The sequence below is a fragment of the Anguilla anguilla genome, chromosome 15 (assembly GCF_013347855.1).
Source record: "Anguilla anguilla isolate fAngAng1 chromosome 15, fAngAng1.pri, whole genome shotgun sequence".
Taxonomy (NCBI): Eukaryota; Metazoa; Chordata; class Actinopteri; order Anguilliformes; family Anguillidae; genus Anguilla; species Anguilla anguilla.
In genome coordinates this window covers 1,316,561-1,340,795 of record NC_049215.1, presented here as the reverse complement: position 1 = coordinate 1,340,795, position 24,235 = coordinate 1,316,561, and the positions used below count along the sequence as shown (strand labels likewise).

The following is a 24,235-nucleotide window of genomic DNA, read 5'->3' as shown; positions in this document are numbered from 1 at the left end:
TTGTTTTGTGTCTTGTTTCTGACAGCCAGAAAAGAGACAAATACTTCCAGACACCAAACATGCAGCAGTGCTAAACGCTCATATTTGAAGACTTTTGCTCCTGATCGGTGGTTTTGTCAAGATCCTACTTGTACTAAATCATGCATTTCCATAGAATAATGGAGTAAATGCTATTTGTGAGCTGAATGCTTCTTGTTTAAAAGTCTAAGTTTGGAGTCCTCCTCTGCTGCCATTTGTGGGACCTGCTAAAGGAATCTGAACTTTCTGTGAGGCAGGAAGGGCCAGACAGCACTGCAGAGCAGGATTAGATGTTGAGGTGTGTCTTGAGGGGTTAAATGTAGCACATTAGCATTAGCACTAACGCTTCTTTTGCACAGCCAGGAGCTTCACTTACTGTTTCCACTAAAGATTCTTCCCAAACATTTCCGATTTTTAAATCCAGGGAAAATATTTATACCACTTGGTGATCGGGTGCTCTTTGGCGATCTAACACTCTGTGCAAAGTGGCAGCAAGCAAACACAAGTGTCTTTGCTACTTTTAGACTGACACAGTTGTCATTTTCCTGTCCAGCGCCGGCACTGTTTAAACAGCAAATTAATTTGTACCCATCTGGGCAGGTTGGTCTTAAGATCAGGTGTGGTCAGATGCAATGCTATTTTGATCCAGCTGAAAGTGCTAAAAACATGAGAAGACCAACGAAGAAACCGCATTGCTACTTTAAGGGCACATTATTAATACAGAAATGTGCACCTACATAAGCGGGTGGACAGCACCACATACTCTTCCTGCCTGTTACGCGCACACAGACACACAATCATGCATAAACATATCAAGATTACTATGTGAAGGATTGTTATTGTGTATATCAAGAATACACAATAAAAAAATATAACGTCATAATGAATAAATATTGAATATCTGAATTAGACAATCGCAGTAATAAGAAATAAATTTGGCCACGTGAATCATAAGGGTGTAAGGTTGGGGCTGGCGAGCAACGTCAGAAGCGGACAATAAATCAACGAGGAGTCTAAAAGCTGACTGCGAATAGCAGTCGACCACTAAGCGAGGTAGTACAAAGGAAATAGGGGGATAAACCCTGGCAAAAGGCCAAACAAAAGGCAATCCTCAAAAACAGGACGAAAGTCTCTTGACTGAGAACCAAAAACAACAAACACATAGGTAAGTAAGATCTCGCAGCTCAAGACTGAGACTAGCTGGAGATAACACTATCCACAATACCCTTCTAAGAAAAGTGACAACTCTGAGGTTCCCCGGTTGCTACGTATTTAGCTCCCGTACCAGTTAGCCATCGAGTAAGTCACACCTAGCGCTCAAAATACCCAGAGCGTTACCGGCTGCTTGTAAAATGCAAGAGCACCGAGCAGAGGAAGTGAGGTCCCTATAAAGGGTAGACTCCAGTTGGACCGAATCAGCAATTAGCGGGGAATGTGAGAGCGAGGAGAATGTCCTCTGCCGCCACCCAGTGACAGCACCACCACAAGCACAGGCACATTACAAAGGGAGCCCACTCAGATTATCCTGGATAAAGACGTGACTCCTTTATATTGGCCAATTCTGTCATTCCTGCAGCCTTCTAGGGGGATCCCCAATGGAGGGGTGACTGTTAGGGGACAAGAGCTATCCATTAAAGACACAGCTGAAGATATGCATATAATATAGTGTGTGAATTGTCATTGCCCAGCGAATACTGCATTTAGATTTTGGGATCAGTAGCACAGGCTGGCAACTCCCTCTTTCCTCTCCTTTGTGACTGGTCCATGTCTGGCTGTAACTTAATTTTGAGACTGTATCACAAGTTGATGTAATTTACCACTGTCTACTCAAAATCCTATCTGGGTTGGAACCTCCATTAAATGTCAGCAAGGTGAGGAATAACTTAAATATTCTAAATTTTCCAAATCCAGGCGTTTTAACCAATTAACACCCTTGTTTGACGCCCGGCACTCTGAATACCGAACACAAGTGCATCAACAGTTATTTATTTGATTGACTTTGGTAATTATTATCAAAGATATTAATTATCAATCAAATCGCCAAATTCATTGATAGGCAGAGCAAACTGTTTGAATCAACTTTTATCAAAATGTACAACTCACAACCAGATGAAAATTAAGAAATGTATTAAGTTACAACAAATACTCACATCTAATCTAAGGACAAGGTTCAACAATTAACAAAGGCTAGAGACATGGACAGTGTTATGTCCCCTGCCTCTGCTGGTCTGGGTGGTGCAGGTGGAGGTAGTTGCCTGATTGCCTAATTGCTTGATTGCCTCCACCTGCCTGTGGCCAACATAAGCCCAGCAGTATGACGCAGGGGAGATCTTTCTTTGAGATTTTCTTTTGTGTGTGTGGTTTGTGTCTGGTGGTTTGTGTAGAGTTCTTTTCTTTGAGATCTTCTTTGGGGCTGTGTGTTCTCCTATCATTGTTATGCAGATGACACGCAACTCTTCTTTTCTTCCCCCCCTCGGCCAAACAGGTCGATGATAAGATATCTTCCTGCCTGACTCACATCTCCACCTGGATGGCCAGCCACCACCTGAAGCTCAACCTCAACAAAACTGAGCTGCTCTTCTTCCCATGAATGACCTCCTTACTATGTGAGCTCTCAATCACGGTTGATGGCACCACAGTGACTGCCTCACACTCTGCCAAGAGCTTGGGGGTGGTCCTGGATGACCAACTGGACCTCAAGGAGCACATCAAAGCAACATCACGGTCCTGCAGATTCCTTCTGTACAACATCAGAAGGATTCGACCATACCTGACGACGCACTCCACCCAGCTGCTCGTCCAGGCTACGATGACCTCTCGCATTGATTACTGCAACTCTCTCCTTGCAAGCCTGTCAGCTTGTGACATACAGCCACAACAGCTGATTCAGAATGCCGCTGCCCGACTCATCTACAACCTTCCCAAATTCTCCCACGTCACTCCTCTGCTGAGATCACTCCACTGGCTACCGGTCGCTGCCAGGATCCGGTTCAAAGCCCTGACCCTCGCCTACACTGCAGCCAACAGGACAGCCCCCATCTACTTGCAGAACATGATTCGATCCTATGTGTCTGCTCGACCACTCCGCTCTGCGGCAGCAGGGCGCCTTGTAACCCCTCCCACTGTACCAAAGGGATCACAGAGCTTCTCCACCCTAGCTCCACAGTGGTGGAACGAACTCCCCGTCTCTCTCCGAACCTCCCCCTCACTACCCATCTTCCGCCGTGGCCTGAAGACTCATCTCTTCAGACTATACCTGGACTAACTACCACCACGCTGTATATTTCACTCAAAATCCACCCCCCTTCCTTTTCATGACACTTGTTACATGTTGCCCCATCCCAGCACTTTTTGGTCATTTGTATTTGTCCTAATACTGTAGCTTATTCTTCTGCCTAGTTAGCTTTGCAGAGGTTAGGTCAGAATAGTGTTCACTGTGTGAACTAAACCGTGTTCTTGGCTAGGAATAGCTGTACAAAATAAGTATTGTATCTTATTGAACCTGTGTTTTGTAGTTGTCTGACCATGAAATTCACTTTTTTGTACGTCGCTTTGGATAAAAGCGTCTGCCAAATAAATGTAATGTTGGGATATTGTGTTTGTGGTTTGTAGGTTTTGTGAAGATCGTTTTGTTTGTGTACTTTGTGTTATCGTTTGTTTTAGTTGGTGCTTTAGTTTATAATTTATATTAATAAATGTCTGGGTTTGTGTTTTCAAATCACTTTCTGGATTGTTTTGGGGTGCATTTGGACTTTGTTTGTTATGGCCCTTCGAGCCAGCCGTGACAGACAGTCACACAAGAAATGAATGAAAGCAGATTCCAAACCAGAGCTTTTGTCCCAAAGTAATCCAAAATGCAGAAACCAAAAGAACCAGAGATGAAATGTAGAACGCCAAACTAGATGCAGGACTCTGATGCCCACTTCCAACTGTTACACAACTTATTTCCAACTTTGAAGCTTCCTATGGCTGAGAACAGCCAAATGGTGAGTTAAGCTGGCAGTATACTCAGTAAGAAGAAAGAACATCAGGATTGAGAACCACCGGCGAACATGTCCACGAACACTGTTGTCGGTATACTCAGTGAGAACACCGCACCGTTTAAAGTCACTCCACGCCCTGGGGCGTGAATCATTATGAGGCAGCTATTAACCGGGGCTGGAATCTCAACCAGACCTCCATCTCGCGGCTACGCCATGGATGTATAAAGAGAAGGGCTATGCGAGATCACAACACAAAACAAAAAGTTTAAAGTGTTTAAAGTGGCTTTAGTTTACCTAGCTATGCAAAAGAAGAAAAAAAGGCGAAGAAGATGGTACGTTCGCCCTCTAAATCAGAGTAGGATGGAGAATGGAGAGTTTTGTCTGTACATTCAGCAAATGCGAGTTTAGACGAGGGGGTCCACTTTCTCTTTTTTCCGAATGTGTGCTAGGCGTTTTGATGACTTGCTGAAACGAGTAGCACCATTCATCAAACATGCGGGAACTCACAGAATTCCCATCTCTACAGAAGAGAGATTGGCGTTAACTCTCCGTACATTAGCATGTGAATTCAGCCCTCTGAATTCTCAACCGTGACGTAACCAACTATGTGATATTTAGACCAATAGCTGAGAGGGGGAGGTCAGAAAGCAAGAAAGAACTTTTCGAAAAGTTCTCCCTGGAGGCCGTCGCACACTGCACCGTACGAACACAGAACACCGCGTCTTTTTGTTCGTCAGTTGTTCTGATTGCTTCGTTTTGCTAAAAAAAGTTCTACTTCGTACGAAGTATACTGCCTACTTTACAGTTAAGGCCAAAAGTTAACACACTCTAAAGATATTCAACCTCAGTTTTTCACAACTCTGCACATTTCATGTTACCATACATTTCTTTTGGCAAGTCAATTAGTTCGTCTACTTTGTTCACATCAGAGGTAATCTTAAAACAGAAGATTCCAGAAATTGATATAATGACCTTTTAGAAGCTTCTGACTGGCTAATTGTCATAATTAGGACTTAATTGGGACTTATTTGGCACCTGTGGCTGTATTTAAGGGCCTACCTTTAGAGCCACTGCCTTTTTGCTCTTGATACCTTGATACCAAGCAACTCAGCAAAGACCTTAGAAAAAAATTGTGGACCTCCACAAGTCCAGTTCCTCCTTAGGAGCAATTTCCAAACAACCGAAGGTACCACAATCATCTTTACAAACAAGTGTATGCAAATATAAAAAAGCTTGGGACCACACAGATACTGCATTATTCAGGAAGGAGACACAAATTAACTACCAGGACTGAACGAACTTTGGTCCGAAAGGTTCAACTGAACCCCAAGACAACAAAGGAACTGGCGAAGGAGTTGGAGGCATCAGGCTCCAAGACCAAATAAAAAAGCCAGAATGAAGTTTGCAGGTGATCACCAGGACGGATACCAAGCCTTTTGGAGGAGTGTTCTCTGGTCAGATGAAACAAAAATTGAACTGTTTAGCCATAATGATCAGTGCTATGTTTGGTGGGAAACGGGTGAGGCTTTTAATCCAAAGAACACCATCCCAACTGTGAAGCATGGGGGTGGTAGCATAATGTTGTGGGGGTGTTTCGCTGGAAAAGGAACTGGTGCACTTCAGAAAATATATGGAATGCTGAGGAAGGAAGATTATCTAGAAATACTGACGCAACACCTCAAAACATCAGCTGGAAAGTTTAAACTTGGTCGCAAATGGGTCTTCCAGCAGGACAACGATCCTAAGCATACCTCCAAAGTTTTTAACAAAATGGCTTAAAGACAACAAAGTGAAAGTATTGGAGGGGCCATCACAAAGCCCTGACCTGAATTCCATAGAAAAATTGTGGACTGAACTGAAAAAGCATGTCCGAGCAAGGAAGCCCACAAACCTGACCAGTTATGTCAAGAGGAATAGGTAAAAAATTCCAGCAAAGAATTGTGAGAAGCTTGTGGAAGGCTACCCCAAACATTTGATTCAAATTAAGCAATTAAAAGGCAATGCTTAATTTAATACTACAAAGTGTATGTAAACTTTTGACCCACTGAAAATCTAATATAGTACATAAAAGCTGAAATAAAACTGTCTCTTATTTAGAAATGACCTCTTATGGAAATAAAGTAAATGCCCTAATTGACTTAACACAGGAAATGTATGGTAACATGAAATGTGTGGAGTAGCAAAAAATTTAGTTTTATTGTCTTTAGCCCAGGTGTATGTAAACCTTGTGTATGTAAATGTCTGACATACCACATTACACAATTAATTCTCAGAAATTTAATGGACTCACGTAGAAACAGGTCTTTTATGACAGAGGTAAATCTGGCTTTTCTAAGTCCTTTTAAATCAGCCATTAAATTAGCAATCCACCAAGGTGCAAGGGGGCTTCTAGAAGGAATGGAAGATGATATGGTAACTGGTTTATCGCATGTTCATGCACAAGGAACACCTATGAATCAAGGCAGTAAGTTATGCCCTTTTGAATCTTGTGTCTTATTTTGCGATCAAATTATCCACTGTTGAATTAGAAAAAGCGGGTTTGGACACGTTCTAAATGCACTTGCACCTTGCAATTTAGACCATACGCTAAGATCATTAAAATATAGCCCTTGCCTCCACACACACCAGAAATGAAAACTGAAAGTATGTTTTAAATGTTTAAGTAAAAAGCTGTTTTTTGTGTTCTAATGATGTTCCAATTTGGATGGCCATGAATAATATAATGAACGTGCAATATGTTATTAATATTAGGAGCAATGTTAGGCATTACCCTTGCACTATATTATATAAGTATTATAGATACTGAAATGAAATTCAATTTACAGGACAAAAAAAAGACATAACCTGTTAAAAATGAGAAAAAAAGATCTCACACCTGGTTTGGGAAAGATAATTTCTCTGAACTCTTTTCTTCAAAAGAGCTGGACTCCAGTGACTGCTGGACCCTGGGAACAAAAAATGGAGCATTCAGTTAAACTCATCCTCTTACTGCAGCTCTAGCTTTATCAAGGACGCCCTGGGGGAAATGACAGAGAGAACAGTAGCAAGAGGGGAGACAGAGGAAACAGAGGTAAATCTCCTGGGGAAGTTTTTTTGGGTTAAAGGCCTTGCTCAAGAGCCCAGAGAGTTTTTTGTTTTAATCTTTATGTAGTGACCCAGCATCATCTCTCCAGATATAAGTCAGCATCTTTACATCTCCATCATTGGCTCAAACCAGCAACTCTACAGTTGCCAGGAGGACACCCTACCACTATCTACACCTTCCAGATAGCAAGTGACTCCGGGCCAGATCTGCACTGATTCTGGCCTTAAGTCAGCAGTGTCGTGGCGAAATCGGTGCAGTTCCAGGCTGAAGTCGTTTGCCATCTGGGCTGAATATTACACAATACACCCACCTTCACGTGAATGTAACACTGGGCACCCAACCTAGACCTCAAACTTGTCAGTGAAATTTAGGCTTAATTAAACAGTGAAGTGTCAACATGAACCTGTTCATTTACCTTGAATCACCTGGTAACTCTCCTCTGAAGTTGAGTACCTTATCCATTGACTTTCCACTCCTCATAGACAGACAGCTGGGTACAGGTGACCCTGCTCTTTCTACCTGGACCCTGTGAACAAAACATGGAGACAGAGCCAGTAAAACTCATCCTCTTACTGCAGCTCTAAATCACAGCACATGGGGACAGAGCTTCCAGTTGAACTCATCCTCATACTGCAGATCTAACTCAGATTAAAGCCGCAAGCGGCGTTGGGAGGGGTCCAAGCATTGGCACCATCGCGCCCCCTATGGAGCGATTTTAAAATGGCTCTGTCCTCATGATCATACACCTTCACCCAACATATCTACTGAATATCATGATGATTGTATAAAAAATTGATGACTTATGGCCAATTTTGTGCTAAGAGATGCTGGCGGATGACTTAGTTGCGTCGCCATGGACGTGTCCTGGCCGCTTCCCGTAAAGGCCTTTACTATGTCGTAACACTTAGATGGCATGTCGTAACACTTAGATGGCCCAGCGTGTATGTACAGCTGCAGCGCTTTCATGCCGCAACTAAAAAAAGCGTCACACTAGAGTTGTCACGATACCAAAATTTTGACTTTGACTTTGATACCGATACCAGGTTTAGTATCACGATACTCGATACTGAAGCGATACTGATTCAATACTCGGTACCTAACGATACTGAAATTACCTTAATAGATCAGAAATGTAATGTCCACAAAGGTTGACCTCATTTTCAAAATTCATGGTTTATTAACAACCTGGTTCATTAACAACCTTTAAGTTGAAGCCTCTTCAACATATTAATATGCATAGGCCTATAGTGTTACAACACTGAACAATAGAAAAATATGTTAAATATATTTTAAAAAATTAAACAGTTGTAAACTAAATAATATTTAAAACAGGTCTTTCACCTTTAAATAGATCTAAAAACAGCATATTTTAATAACAATACAGCATCTATCTATAATAAAATATTTCCAAATTGGAGGACCTATTGCTACTGAAGTGAACTGAGTCAAAGCTTGCGCTGTATCAAAGAGCTGAGTACACAAGCGTAAGTCATCTCACTTGGCAACCTTAGTTGCTACTGCCATCTAGCGAAGATTCTGACAAATTACACTTTTCATCCTCTAAAGCAGTAATGCGGGAGACAATTTTCCCTGGCTTTTACATTTCACTCAAAACTACCGAACGTCGGAATATTCTAATACCGAACCGATTCTTTTTTTTTTTTTTTTTTTTTAAGTACCGAGAAAGTGCTGAAGTTTTGGTATACCGTGCAACACTACATCAGACACATATTCCAATCCATTGCTCAGTTTAGCAGAGAATGCACATTTCAGAGCGCCACAGAGACAGATAGAATAATAACACATAAATACACATTTCAAATAATAAATACGACATTGAGAAAAAAAGAAAAAAAAGGACGAAATATCAACTCGTGATCTGCGTGCTGTGCGCAAAGTAGCCTACCATTTTATTTATTTAGACATTGGCAGATAAGAAAATTTTTGGTTACGCTGACCTATAAAACACTATTCCAACAGCAAAAACAGACATGTTATACATCGGTAGAAAGCTTATACTCTCACCAACTGATGAATTGTCAATCAAGCCGAATTGCACTAAAAAGGGCGACAACGCCGTAAGCAACAGGTGTGGTATTACGCACAGCTGTTATTGAAGATAGCCGACCCAGGCATCACAGATGCACGTATATTTCACAAACGGATTGTCCAAGACAATATATGACCACTCGTTCGCAAAAGGGACATCTCTACGTGTAAAACCAATGGTAAGATTGTATATTTATTCAATGTTTAGTCCCAGATATTGACTGTAGAATCACATGGTATAATTAAAAAAAAATTGTCTCGTTTATTTCGTTATTCAGTGAGCAGCGTTGTCACTGCTGTATTGGCATATTTTAGGGCTAATGTCAGGTTAATCTTGTTGCTACAAAATATTACATAACATTACATTACAGGCATTTGGCAGACGCTCTTATCCAGAGCGATGTGCAACAAAGTGTATAATCATAATCAGGAACAAGTGTGTCGAAAACCCTAGAAAGAAGTACCGTTCCAAGTGCAGGGAACAACCGCATAGTTCAACTTGGACCCTGTAGGTTAAACTGATTAACACTAACACAAATAAGAACAGCAACAACGCAGTCTATGCAAAAATACAAGCAATAGTTAAGACGAGTGCATTACCTAAGTCACCTACGAAACAGCTAACTAGTTACAACCCTAAGCTTACAGTCAATTTAGAGATTAAATTGAGAATACGATTTCTCTCAGCATAATAACGGATTTAAAGACTAAACGAACTCACCCGATATTGTCTTCAAATGGATCCATGCCAAAGAAAAGTAATGATTCGTCCTCTCAAAGCTTTTACCAACAAACTTTAAGTAGCAAAAAATGTCAACTTGCCGTCGATGCTACCTGCTTCCTACGCTCAGAGTACCGTATTACCGTATTATTTATTTAGACATTGGCAGTACAGCATAAATTGCGTCTTTAATATTCAATATTAGTCATTGCAGCGAGAAACTGCAGCTGTAGACACAAGATAGTTTGTTATGTTATGGTAGTAACGGAACGAAGCGGACTATACATGTATTGCCATCATTGTTTTATTATACCAGCGTGTTTTCGCGCGTGTGCACAGAAACTGAAAACCTACCAATAAAATGGTTTAGCTATTTCTCAGCATAATGACAGATTCAAAGACTAAACAAACTCACCCGATACTGTCTTCAAATGGGTCCATGCCAAAGAAAAGTATTCATCCTCTCAAAAAGCTGTTACTAACAAACCTTTAATAGCCTAGCATGCACTCTGGCTGGCACTGTCTTCCAGTGCTTCCCGGACGTTCAGACCCTCCCCTCACTGATAAAAACTAGACCCTACGGTGTCGGATTGCTTGCGTCGCCATGGATGTCGCTTGCCGTAAAGAAGTTTACTAGCTGTCGTAACACCTAGATTTGGAGCTCCAGCTCTTCCGCACCCCAACTAATAAAAAAGTGCAAATGGAGGGCGAACAATATGGTGGACATAGGTGCTCCCAATGGCAAAGTTGTAGAGCACATTCATATGCATCGGTCGATGAAGTTTTGTGTTAATCTGGTGTGGGAGTTATGACCTTTTATGAGAAACCCTTTGTTATAGCGCCACCATCTGGCCGACATAGGTGATTTTTAGTGACTGAGTAGTGGGGGGCCATAGGAACCCACCTGCCAAATTTGGTTGCTCTAGGACTTATGGTTGCTGAGCCTCAGACACTTTTAGCGGAGAAAAATAATAAGAATAATAATAATAATCATAACAAATACATTAGGGTTCCACCAGCTTCGCTGCTTGGACCCCTAATAATAATAATAATAATAATAATAATAATCCGAACAGATACAATAGGGTTCCACCAGCTTCGCTGCTTGGACCCCTAATAATCCTAACAGATACAATAGGGTTCCACCAGCTTTGCTGCTTGGACCCCTAAAAATGGAAACAGAGCTTCCAGGGAAACTCATCCTCATACTACAAATCTAACTCACAACACAAAGAGACAGAGCATTCAGTTAAACTCATCCTCTAATTGCAGCTCTAACTCACAGAAAATGGGGACAGAGCTTCCAGTTGAACTCATCCTCTTATTGCAGCTCTAACTCACAGCACATGGAGACAGAGCGTCCAGTTAAACTCATCCTCTTACTGCAGCTCTAACTCAAAGCACAGGGGGACAGAGCTTCCAGTTAAACTCATCCTCTTACTGCAGATCTAACTCAGAAAATGGAAACAGAGCATCTAGTTAAACTCATCCCCGTACTGCAGCTAAAATTCAGTTCATGGAGACAGAGCTTCCAGTGAAACTCATCCTCTTACTACAGATCAAACTCACAGCACATGGAGACAGAGCATCCAGTTAAACTCATCCTCTTACTGCAGCTCCAACTAAATGCACATGTGAATATGACGCAATACACCTCACGTACACCTGAATGTGATATATTATACCCACCTATATGCGACTGTGCAATAATCCACTTACTGTCACCTGTGTGTGTCTTAATAATAACTGCCTACATAGTGAAGTACTTTGAAGAACAAATAAACAGTGGAGTCAATTTGAATCTGTTTAATTACCTCTGATCACCAGTGACATCTCCTCTGAAAAGGATTGGTGCATTCATTGAATGATCGCTCTTCATAGACAGACAGCTGGGTACAGGTGACGCAGCTCTTTCTATCTGGACCCTGTGAATAAAACATAGAGACAGAGCTTCCAGTTAAACTCATCCTCTTACTGCAGCTCTAAGTCACAACACAAAGAGACTGAGCATCCAGTTAAACTCGTCCTCTTACTGCAGCTCTAACTCACAGCACATGGAGACAGAGCTTCCAGTTAAACTCATCCTTTTACTGTAGCTCTAACTCACAGCACATGGAGACAGAGCTTCCAGTTAAACTCATCCTTTTACTGCAGCTCTAACTCACAACACAAAGAGACAGAGCTTCCAGTTGAACTGATCCTCATACTGCAGATCTAACTCAGAAAATGGAAACAGAGCTTCTAGTTAAACTCATCCTCGTACTGCAGCTAAAATTCAGTTAATGGAGACAGAGCTTCCAGTGAAACTCATTCTCTTACTACAGATCTAACTCACAGCACAAAGAGACAAAGCATCCAGTTAAACTCATCCTCTTACTGCAGCTCTAACTCACAGCACAGGGAGTCAGAGCTTCCAGGTAAACACATCGTCTTACTGCAGCTCTAACTCACAGCACATGGAGACAGAGCTTCCAGTTAAACTCATCCTTTTACTGCAGCTCTGACTCACAGCACATGGAGACAGAGCTTCCAGTTAAACTCATCCTTTTACTGCAGCTTTGACTCACAGCACATGGAGACAGAGCTTCCAGATAAACTCATCCTTATACTGCAGCTCTAACTCACAACACCAAGAGACAGAGCATCCAGTTAAACTCATCCTCTTATTGCAGCTCTATCTCACAGAACATGGAGACAGAGCATCCAGTTAAACTCATCCTCTTACTGCAGCTCTAACTCACAACACAAAGAGACAGAGCATAAAGTTAAACTCATCCTTTTACTGCAGCTCTAACTCACAACACAAAGAGACAGAGCATAAAGTTAAACTCATCCTTTTACTGCAGCTCTAACTCACAACACAAAGAGACAGAGCTTCCAGTTGAACTGATCCTCATACTGCAGATCTAACTCAGAAAATGGAAACAGAGCATCTAGTTAAACTCATCCCCGTACTGCAGCTAAAATTCAGTTCATGGAGACAGAGCTTCCAGTGAAACTCATCTTCTTACTACTTCTGGCTGGACTACCGGCATCTGCCACCAGACCCCTGCAACTCATTCAGAATGCTGCGGCTCGTCTGGTCTTCAACCTCCCCAGACACTCCCACGTCACTCCCCTGCTCACTACCCTCCACTGGCTGCCTGTTATAGCTCGCATCAAATTTAAAACATTGGTCCTTGCATACCAGGCAGTCAAGGGATCAGCCCCAGCATACCTCCACAAGATATTCAAACCCTACATGCCAGCCAGATCCCTCCGTTCTGCTACCTCAGGACGCCTGGCACCTCCCCCTCTTCACACCTGCACTTCCAGAACACGTCTCCTGTCTGTTCTGGCCCCACGATGGTGGAATGACCTCCCTGTGGAGGTCAGAACAGCTGAGACACTGACCCATTTCAAACGACGACTGAAGACTCACCTCTTCAGGCTGAACCTCTCCCCATCCCTCCCTACCCCCCTGTAAATGACTTTAAGCTTAGGGTTGTAACTAGGCAGCTGTTTCGTAGGTGACTTAGGTGCATTAACTGTCTTAACTACTGCTTGTATTTTTCCATAGACTGCGTTGTTGCCGTTCTCGTTGTGTTAGTGTTAATCAGTTTAACCTTCAGGGTCCAAGTTGAACTATGCGGTTGTTCCCTGCACTTGGACTGGTACTTCTCTCTAGGGTTTTCATCATACTTGTTCCTGGTTATGGTTATACACTTTGTTGTACGTCGTTCTGGATAAGAGCGTCTGCCAAATGCCTGTAATGTAATGTAATGTAGATCAAACTCACAGCACATGGAGACAGAGCATCCAGTTAAACTCATCCTCTTACTGCAGCTCTAACTCACAGTACATGGAGACAAAACTTGCGGTTAAAATCATCCTCTTACTGCAGCTCCAACTAAATGCACATGTGAATATGATGCAATATACCTCACCTACACCTGAATGTGATATAATATACCCACCTATATGCGACTGTGCAATAATCCACTTACTGACACCTGTGTGTGTCTTAATAATAACTGCCTACATAGTGAAGTACTTTGAAGAACAAATAAACAGTGGAGTCAATTTGAATCTGTTTAATTACCTCTGATTACCTGTGACATCTCCTCTGAAAAGGATTGGTGCATTCATTGAATGATCGCTCTTCATAGACAGACAGCTGGGTACAGGTGACGCAGCTCTTTCTATCTGGACCCTGTGAATAAAACATAGAGACAGAGCTTCCAGTTAAACTCATCCTCTTACTGCAGCTCTAAGTCACAACACATAGAGACAGAGCTTCCAGTTAAACTCATCCTCTTACTGCAGCTCTAAGTCACAACACAAAGAGACAGAGCATCCAGTTAAACTCATCCTCTTACTGCAGCTCTAAGTCACAGCACATGGAGACAGAGCTTCCAGTTAAACTCATCCTCTTACTGCAGCTCTAACTCACAGCACATGGAGACAGAGCTTCCAGTTAAACTCATCCTTTTACTATAGCTCTAACTCACAGCACATGGAGACAGAGCTTCCAGTTAAACTCATCCTTTTACTATAGCTCTAACTCACAGCACATGGAGACAGAGCTTCCAGTTAAACTCATCCTTTTACTGCAGCTCTAACTCACAACACAAAGAGACAGAGCATTCTCATAGCTCTAACTCATATCACATTAAATATCTGATTCATACATTTATACCTCTTCCTCTCAGTGCTGATGGATCCTCCTTTGGTCTCTGGCTCCTCTGAGAGACTCATTTTAGAAACAGCGCCCCCTATTTAAGGAGATGGGAACACATCAGACCAGACTGGACCACAAGTGGCTTCCAACCCAGATTAGCCTGTAAACACACAACATGAGAACACACTTAACACTCATATAGACACACAGGGACAGACACACACACACACACACACAAGCGTAATTTTGACTGGAAGCAATGCAGAATTTAAATGGGCCCTGAACATGTCCTATACAGACATCTCAAAAGGAGCAGTGTCACCCTTGAAACCGAAGCTCGGGAGCACGTGTCAAGAAAAACACCACAGCACACTAGAGACAGTGTGCCGAGGTTTCATTAGTTTCTGCCAAAAACACGTGATCAATGATGTCCGAAGCTTCATTCAGTACACACAACCATGGGACTGCTTTGGTAACTGACTCAAAGGAAGCAAGGCTTTGGAGCAGGTTTCATGGGTAGAGCAAGCAGTTCGTGTCAGTCGTGAGCTAGTGAGTCACAGTGACTGCTTTAAGAATCCGAGACATTGTGCAGAGATGGAACCAGCCAGGAACAGAGAGCGGTCTGCAGTTTGGGAGCATTTTAAAATGATATCAGCAACTAAGCTTTATCCTCCTGAGACCCAGGAGAAAAAAGGTTCAAAATGACATTTTTTCTATATTTTTTGTGTTATAATATATATAGTAATAAAAATGTATAAAAATACAAACTAAATAAATTAAAAAACAATAAAAACAATCTGTTATGAATAATGCTATATAAGTGCAGTTTTACTTATTATGACAACAATTTTTAAAAATACACAGCAAATTCTTTACTCTGGTAAGACCACCAGGTCCAAGGACATGTAATCTCACATCCAAATCTATGACATTTAAAGACCATTATGTATTATAGACACAGAGACAAATAAGCTATCATGAAGGCTTGAAGACACAACTAGAAATGTCACATCCTCCACAGAGGACAGACATGGATGTCTTTGTCTCAGAAGGATGAGAGAAAATTATTATATGAATACATTCAACAATAACCTTTTATTTCAATGACCTGTTCAATGTTGCATAAGCACCTCCTCTTCCCATTTAATAGTTACTACTCCAAAGTTTCAAGGTGAACACGATGACTATGTTTTTAAAGTCTTTTATTGTTTCTCTTTTAACCTTTAATATGATCTGCTGGTTTGGTAACCTAAATCTTAAGTGCAAGAGTAGACTGGCCAACATTGTAAAATTAGCTGGCAGGATCATCTGATACAGTTGACCCCTCCCAGCTGTATCAGATAGGATATTTAAGGAAGGCCCAGTCCATTCTGAGGGATTCCTAGCATCCCATTCATTCAGTTTGTATTACTTCCCTCAGAGCGCAGATATACACCGATCAGCCACAACATTAAAACCACCTACCTAATATTGTGTAGGTCCCCCTCGTGCCGCCAAAACAGCTCTGACCCGTCTCCAGCTCTGAAGGTGTCCTCTGGACCATACATACAGAAATACAAATATACCAGAGGCTCTGGTATATTTGTATTTCTGTATATATTTGTATCTACTGTATATTTGTATCTGATATTTTGTATCTACTGTAAATTTGTATCTGATTGTGCTACTTTATTGTCTTTTATGCTGCAACAGTGCAAAGTCCCCCCGGGGATCAATAAAGTACACTACTCCTACTACTACTACTACTACTTATTACATTATTGATTTTTATTACATAAAAAATTTGAAATGGATTACATTATTGGGAGTTATTACACTATTGTTAGTTTATTACATTATTAGTTGCTACAGGGCTATAAAAAGCCAAGATATTGTTAGAGGGTGAATTATTTCCACATGATTTTAAAAACTCTTGACGGGTCAGAGCGGTTTTGGCGGCACGAGGGGGACCTACACAATATTAGGCAGGTGGTTTTAATGTTGTGGCTGATCGGTGTAGGCTCCCTATTTTAAAATAGGATCCCTATGTTAAAAACAAACAGGATTAAACACTCTTTTATCCCAAGTGTCACTGACTTTCTTAATAAGTTATAGTGATACGTTTTGCAATGATTTTAATGTTTACCTGTTGTCATAAATATAGTTATTGCTATTTATTATATACTATGCTGCAGTGCAAACTGCCCCATGGGGACAATAAAGACTCTAACTAACACCAAACCTATATCCTTTGTGTTAAATACCGGCACATTTATTCGGAATACCCCCTCATTAATGCAAATAGGCTACTCCTAACAGCACATTATGTGGCTGTAACTCAATATAGACATTACATTACATTACAGGCATTTAGCAAACTGTCCTATCCAGAGCGACTTACACAACTTCTTTTTTGTTGCATATTTTTTTACATTACATCCATACAGCTGGATATATACTGAAGTAATGCAGGTTAGGTACCTTGCTCAAGGGTACTACGGCAGTGTCCTACCTGGGACTCGAACTTGTGATTTGTAGGTTACAAGGCCAGCTCCTTACCTATTAGAATGGGCAAGATGTGTGATCTAAGCGACTTTGACTGTGCCAGATGGATGGTGCCAGATGTGGTGGTTCCAGCATCACAGAAACAGCTGCCCTCCTGGCATTTTCATGCAGTACAGTCTCTAGAGTTTACAATGAATGGTGTGATAAACAAAAAACATTGTTAATGAGAGATCAGAGGAGAATGGGCAGACTAGTTCAAGCTAACAGAAAGGCCACAAATGAAATAACAGCTATGCTTGGCCAAAGAGATCTAATGTCATCTCTCAGGACCACAGTAGATGAGACAAAGGAGACAATTTAAGATTCTTGATTCTGTCAATTACTCCCAGTAAAACCATTTTCCCGAAGCCATTCCAAATAGCCTTTTGGCATGGAGGTAGCATCTAATTTAGCAATTAATAGAAACTTGGTGACCCCCTATGCAACTAAGTTCTGTAATTCTCCAACTGTGGCCACTGGATATTCCTTTGCTCCCTGAACCATCTACCTCACTGTGCATTGGCTAAGATCACTAGCGCCATTAGAATTAAAAGATGAAATTTTAATTCAGTGCAAACAGCTGCAGTTTATTTGTAATAACATGTTTACTCAATGGATAATCAACTTTTCAACTTGATGAATACATCAACATAATTATGAACAATGATTTGTCAAAAAAGGCCTTTAAAATACAGCCAGTTATAATGAAATATAATGACCTAGCACAAAATATTATCAGCAGACATGGTATCAGTGACGTGTAACCAAAACTGTATGATTGTACATAGTGTATCTGTGGCTATTATTTGATGTTACAGTGGATAGAGTTACACGTGAGAAATCAGATCTCATGATCAGATTCAATGAGAAAGAATACAAGGAGAAGCCATTTGTGATTCAGTGGCCCTTAAATCTCCGTGGTATGAGGACTATGCAGTGTAAAAGACACACATTTACAGTGCACAGTGTAAAACATGCATACCCCTATACGGACAATTGGGGGTATGCATTTATGGACCACTTTATTTGTCAATGATTTCTTGTATTCTGAATCTGATCACAGAAATCTAATTTCAATGACAAATATTGTAGTCACTGTGGCCATGTACTCCAGATGAAGAAAGAACTACAATTTCTGCCTACAGATTTTAAAAAGCCAACACTGAATTTTACACAACATAGAGGGTCCCTTAAGAATAAGAAACATTATAAGAACAGTGCCCCTGTTCTTGCTGAAACCATGCAACCATTTATGATGTCTGCAACAATGACAATTTGATGACACTCGTAAAGCAACAGTAATACACTAAAAGCCCTTAAATCTTTGTGACAAGGGAGGGGGGTGTATTTATAGACAATTTTATTTGTCTAAGATTTCTTGTATCTGAATCTGATCACAGAAATCTGATTTCAATAATGTATATTGTGGTCACTGTGACCATATACTCCTAATAAAGAAAGAATTACACAATTTTGTCTGCAGACGTTAAAAAGCCAACACTGAATCTATAATTGTACACAACATAAACGGTCCCTTCAGAATAAGAAACATCAGTGCCCATGTTCTTGCTCACAAGTGAAAACATGCAATCATTTATGATGTCTGCAATAATCAACTAAACTCTTAGTGCAGCAATGCTCAAAAAGCCAAACTTCATACCGATGCCTGTGACACTCTGACCAGAAAAGGCTCCTGTAATCCATCTAGTGACAAGCTATTATAAGGCTAGCTCTCAGAACTCTGCAAAATCATTATTGCTGCTTAATATACTTGTTATTCAGATTATATTATGTTTGCCACAGCCCAAACGAACCAGGAAGCGCCCATGAGACGACAGTTTAGTGTGAAACTGAACTTCCACTACCATCTGGTGGCTGTTTAGAGGAACTACAATATTATTTTTACAACAGTCTTTTCTAGAACTCCACAGGTGTTCTTATGTCTTAATAATTGCAGTAGGTGTGACTGTAAACTAAAATGTTTTGCAAATAATTAAATGTTTGATTAATCAGAAAAACAGCTTTCATGTCTATATGAGTGCACATAGTGAACCACTGCCCATTCTTTCACTGCTCCGCCTCAGTTCCTGTAGATTCAGTGGGAAACCTGCAGTGATTAATGCACTTCAGACTCTGCAGTGTACAGCTGCTTGGAGGCTTAAGGTAGTGCAGGGAAGTGTATGTTTCTGTATTTATGTATGCACTCCTGGCCACTTCTGCCTAGGCCTGCAGCCTTGTCCCAGTCTCCACATTCCCAGTTACCATGGCGATGAGGGAGAAGAGCGATGGAGAACTACGGGGAGGATGGAATGCAGCTCAGGGCCATCCCGAATGCACTCCTGAGAGGACCCAAGAAGCTCTGGCACCCACAATGGGCATATACTACCCCCGTCCCAGGTACTATACTGGGCTGTTGTGTTGTGTGATCTGAGAGGCCTAATTACTGATGTAACACGCGTGTGTGACCGCAGACAGAGACTCCATGCTTGTGAGATGTGACCTTATGAGGTGTGATGCTTAGAAACTACGATCAAGACTGAGACAACTTAGTGAGTTTTTGGAGAATGTATCTGCATGCTGTGTAGTGGTGCATATTGTACTAAATTCTGTTACAGTGGGAAAATGTCGTCTGACCTGATGATTTCCTGTCTATCGTAATGTACAAATTGAATGGTTCATAATAATGTAGAGATTATTTGGCATTCTGTATGGTACTTAGCATTTCTTATGAATGCTGATAAGTTGTCATTTAATTGAATTCCTCTGCATGCTGTGTAGTGTGTATCTCACTGGTGTATATTGTAATCTCATGAAAAACATGTTTTCAACATACAAAAATGCCAAGTTACTCACACATACAAAGCACAAAGTCATTCATTAAAACTGGCAAAATATAGGCCTGCCATTAAAAGTATTGAGATCAAAATGATGCCAAGTTACTGTACTACAAACAATATAGGCTATCTCGCCTCACCAAAATTAAAGAAGCTGTATTAAAAAGCAATGCTATCCAAAGTTTCCTAAACTGTTTCAAGTCACTCAAACAAAAGCCCCTTAGACACCCCTGGCATTTTCCTAATCATACGCCACACCTCCCCTGCCTCGATGACTCTCCTGGCCACTGCTCTCGCCCTCTGATACTCCAGCACAGTCTGGAGGAAGGTTCTTGTGCAGGACCCTGAGCGCAGGGCTGTGTACTCAAACGGCCTTAGAACATTTTGGTGACCACCACGGCACCACCTTCCTCATCCTTCTCCCTTCAGTCTGAGGGACAGCAGCTGACGAGGCAGCTAACAGGACTTCAGATGATGCAGTTACTAAATCATCTATATCACAATCTACCTGGATCTGTGCTGCTCCAGTTTCACAGACCTGACTGAACACCTCCCAGTCTCCTTTCTCCCAGCACCATCTACCCGGGGACACCCATTCCTCTCTAGATGCTTCTGTCCCTATTTTACACAGTATTAGATAACGGTCAGTCCCTACAGCTGAATCCTCCCAGACCTCCATTCTTACCCACCAGCCATAGAGCTGCACACTAAGGTACTGTAAGGTCCAACACTGATGACGTCCCCAAAATAACATCAGACTGTGCACACCACCTATCATTCAGGCAAACCAATACCTGGCTATCCATAAATTTATCCACAACAGCACCATTTCTGTTAGCCAACTTTCTACCCCAAAGTATATTGTAGGAATTCATATCTCCACTCCAAATCATCTTATTAGTCCTAAGCTGGAGTGTTCCCTCAAGGTAATGAAGGGACAGGTCAAAACTCTGGTTATAAAAATTCACCACTACAGCATCATCCCCTGTACCCAACCACACCTCCTCCACCACTCATTCACTCTCAGCGCTTACAACCAGCTCTCTAAATGATAACCTATCCTTCACAAAGGTGCAGCACCCTCTCCCCTGACCAACCTGCCTGTCCCTCCACACTGATCTATACCCTGATAGGACAAACTGCAGGTGTGCTGTTAGCCAAGTTTCTTCAATGCAGAGAAGGTCAGACAACTCAGGCAACTCTTAAGCAAATTTTTAAAATTTCTGCCCATTGGCCACCTAACACAAGTAGAGACGTTTAAAAAACTCCAGTTGTAAACTAGACAATAAATCACCACTTTGAGACGGATGTGCCATCGCTGGAGTCAACAACCCGGTCAAGTCCTCCACTGTCACTCCAGTTTTCCCTAAATGCACACCCACAGCATTCACAGTGATCTTTGTGCAGCTATCAGTTTGGGCAGAACAGTTAATCACATTAGCCAGAAAACCTCAAAACTGTACCTTGTCAACCATCAAAGTACCAGGCTGTCTGTCTGGGAGACCTGTGTGGACAGGCCTGTGTGTTCTCTTCACTGATCTCCCATCCTGCCTTATTGAAGGTGCTGTGGAACCACACACCTGTCTGACTTCCCTTACAGCTTCAGCATGTGATACCTGACTGACAGCCTTTTACCTGTATCTCCTGCACCTGCTGTTGCATTACACATCCCCTAAAGGCTGCGCTGTGCCCCCCCACCCCCACCCCACCCCCAATGATTATTGCAAATTAGACCCAACCCCTCCCCCACACTGAGTAGTCATGGTTCCCCCCACACCTGCAGCAGCACCTCTCTACACACTGAAGTCACATGACCTAACCTCTAACATCTGAAGCACCGCAGTGGGGCTGGCACTAACGGCCTGACTGGATGACTGACATCTTCAATCTCTCCGGCTAGTTTAGTCAGTCTCATCAGGTTAGAATCATCATTGCTTATGTCTGCCTGAAACCAATATTTTAAACTCCTCACCCTTCACTCTCCTAACTTTGGCATTGTTTTTGGGGCTATCCCCGCCACTCTCGTCAAATGGCTTCCTCTTATTCCCCTGAACACTACTCCAAGAACTTCCACCCGCCTCTTCCTCCATTGGCTCTCCCCCGCAAAAAAAGGGTACCCCTCTGTTTTTAATTATTTTTCTGTTATCATTTAAAAGTCGCTCTTAAGAATTCTTGGAGTTGACAGCTAACATGTCATAATAGTTATATCCTGTAGAAGACACTCTGTATCAGCAGTGATAGGAAAAACTATGGTTCTGGTGACGATGCTGTCACAAAGATGCTTTACAATGGCTTTACCAGGCCTGAACCCTCCAAAAAAGTTTGTGCTGACTGTAATTGCAGCAGCAAAATTTGCTTTCAACTCAGGAGACGTTGATATTTTTCAAGGTTAGTTCAACTAGTTTTCACAGTTAAATGATATCCGTACATCAACCCTGAAGAATATTCAAATATCAAAATGTGTAAGAATGCACATCTGAAGCTGGATTCCTCCTGAGATTTCTTTTTTCTGGCCACCGACCGCTTGAGTGTTTTTTCTTACCATCCGGGAGTTTATCTTTACCTCACTGCTTGTTTTTGGGGGTTCATGCCTGGATATTGCCAAATATTCCTTCTGTTACTCTTTAAAACATAAATATCATGAATGCGGGAGAGTAAGTAGCTGGATGTGCATTGTAATAACAGAAATATGGTAGTATGTGAATATCGGGGTGTGTATCATAATAACAGAAATATGGTAGTGTCTGAATAGCAGGATGTGTATTATAATAACACAAATACTGTAGTGTGAATAGCAGGGTGTGTATCATAATAACACAAATACTGTAGTGTGTGATTAGTAGGGTGTGTGGGAGACAATCTTATGGCGGCCAGGATCAAGGAATTCAGGCACTCATATAGTAAAATTATTTAATGAAATGTATGCCAGTATTTCAACAATATATCGTATTTAACAATGTTCAACTGCAGAAAAAATAGCTGAACATTTAAAGGGACAGATTCTAAATGTTTCAGCAATGACAACAGAATAAACAGAATAGCCTATGATAAGGTGAGCTGAATAGCCTATGACAGAGTGAGCCGAATAGCCTATGATAAGGTGAGCTGAATAGCCTATGATAGAGTGAGCTGAATAACCTATGACAGACTGAGCTGAACAGCCTATGATGGAGTGAGCTGAATAGCCTTTGACAAAGCGAGCTGAATAGCCTATGACAGAGTGAGCTGAATAGCCTATGATAGAGTGAGCTGAATAGCCTATGATAGAGTGAGCTGAATAGCCTATGACAGAGTGAGCTGAATAGCCTATGACAGAGTGAGCTGAACAGCCTATGACAGAGTGAGCTGAACAGCCTATGATAGAGTGAGATGAATAGCCTATGACAGAGTGAGCTGAATAGCCTATGATAGTGTGAATTGAACAGCCTATGACAGAGTGAGCTGAACAGCCTATGAGAGTGAGCTGAATAGCCTATGACAGAGTGAGCTGAATAGCCTATGATAGAGTGAATTGAACAGCCTATGACGGATTGAACTGAATAGCCTATGACAGAGTGAGCTGAATAGCCTATGATAGAGTGAATTGAACAGCCTATGACGGATTGAACTGAATAGCCTATGCCAGAGTGAGCTGAATAGCCTATGATAGAGTGAACTGAACAGCCTATGACAGAGTGAGCTGAATAGCCTATTTCAAATGGAAAGAAAGACAGCTTATGTGAAGGGGCTACTAGGGCTTACCTCTGTTAAATTTAGTTCCTTAGTTGAACGTTCATCCTATGGAAACTGTCTCTGCTGATGTCCCTGCAAGTATCAAAATGTGTCAGTTGCTCTGTGCCATCAGTGGAACCATCGCCTGACCTAACTAGGCAACAGGTAACATTTGAATGTGCAGCCTTCTTCTCTGTGGAGAACTATAAAACTGTAACACTAATGCTGCATTGCTTGTGTAGCTCTGTATTACCAGTTTGACCTCAGTATCCTACTGCGCTTTAACTAAACCTGCTGGGTTAGCCAAATAGCATTAACAGAAAAACAATAACATGCCATGTTCTGTACATTCTGCCCACATTTTACATTTCTACAATCTGCACAAATCCAAACTGCTTCATTATAGAGAAAACTAAATTCTGACTTCCCTGTCAACACAATGCTCAACAAAACTGTTATTCTATCCATAAATCTCTGTTCAAGAGAAATAGGCTTCCATAGGCCTATTATTGCCATGTGGGAAAATCCAGGTGTTACTAATGTGTCTTAATTATTTTCTTAAGAATAAGTTTATTAATAAATATGACACTAGTTGGAAAAGAAAGAAACTTTTCTGACAAAACCATGAACTGAATTTAACATGTAAATTGT

General features: G+C 41.5%; 1 protein-coding gene across 1 annotated transcript in view; it reads right to left on the bottom strand.

Moving 5' to 3' along the window:
- The window catches only part of LOC118214346 (NACHT, LRR and PYD domains-containing protein 3-like), a 211,193-nt gene extending 187,516 nt beyond the window's left edge, over positions 1 to 23,677 (bottom strand). The window contains exons 1-7 of the mRNA XM_035394247.1: positions 23,615 to 23,677; positions 17,055 to 17,179; positions 14,535 to 14,676; positions 13,938 to 14,048; positions 11,671 to 11,781; positions 7,502 to 7,612; positions 6,877 to 6,946 (exon numbers count right to left, since the gene is read on the bottom strand). Of these exons, the coding sequence (XP_035250138.1) occupies positions 6,877 to 6,946; positions 7,502 to 7,612; positions 11,671 to 11,781; positions 13,938 to 14,048; positions 14,535 to 14,593 (462 nt within the window). The 5' untranslated portion in view covers positions 14,594 to 14,676; positions 17,055 to 17,179; positions 23,615 to 23,677. The remainder of the gene's footprint in view (positions 1 to 6,876; positions 6,947 to 7,501; positions 7,613 to 11,670; positions 11,782 to 13,937; positions 14,049 to 14,534; positions 14,677 to 17,054; positions 17,180 to 23,614) is intronic.
- Between the last annotated feature and the right edge of the window lie 558 nt (positions 23,678 to 24,235).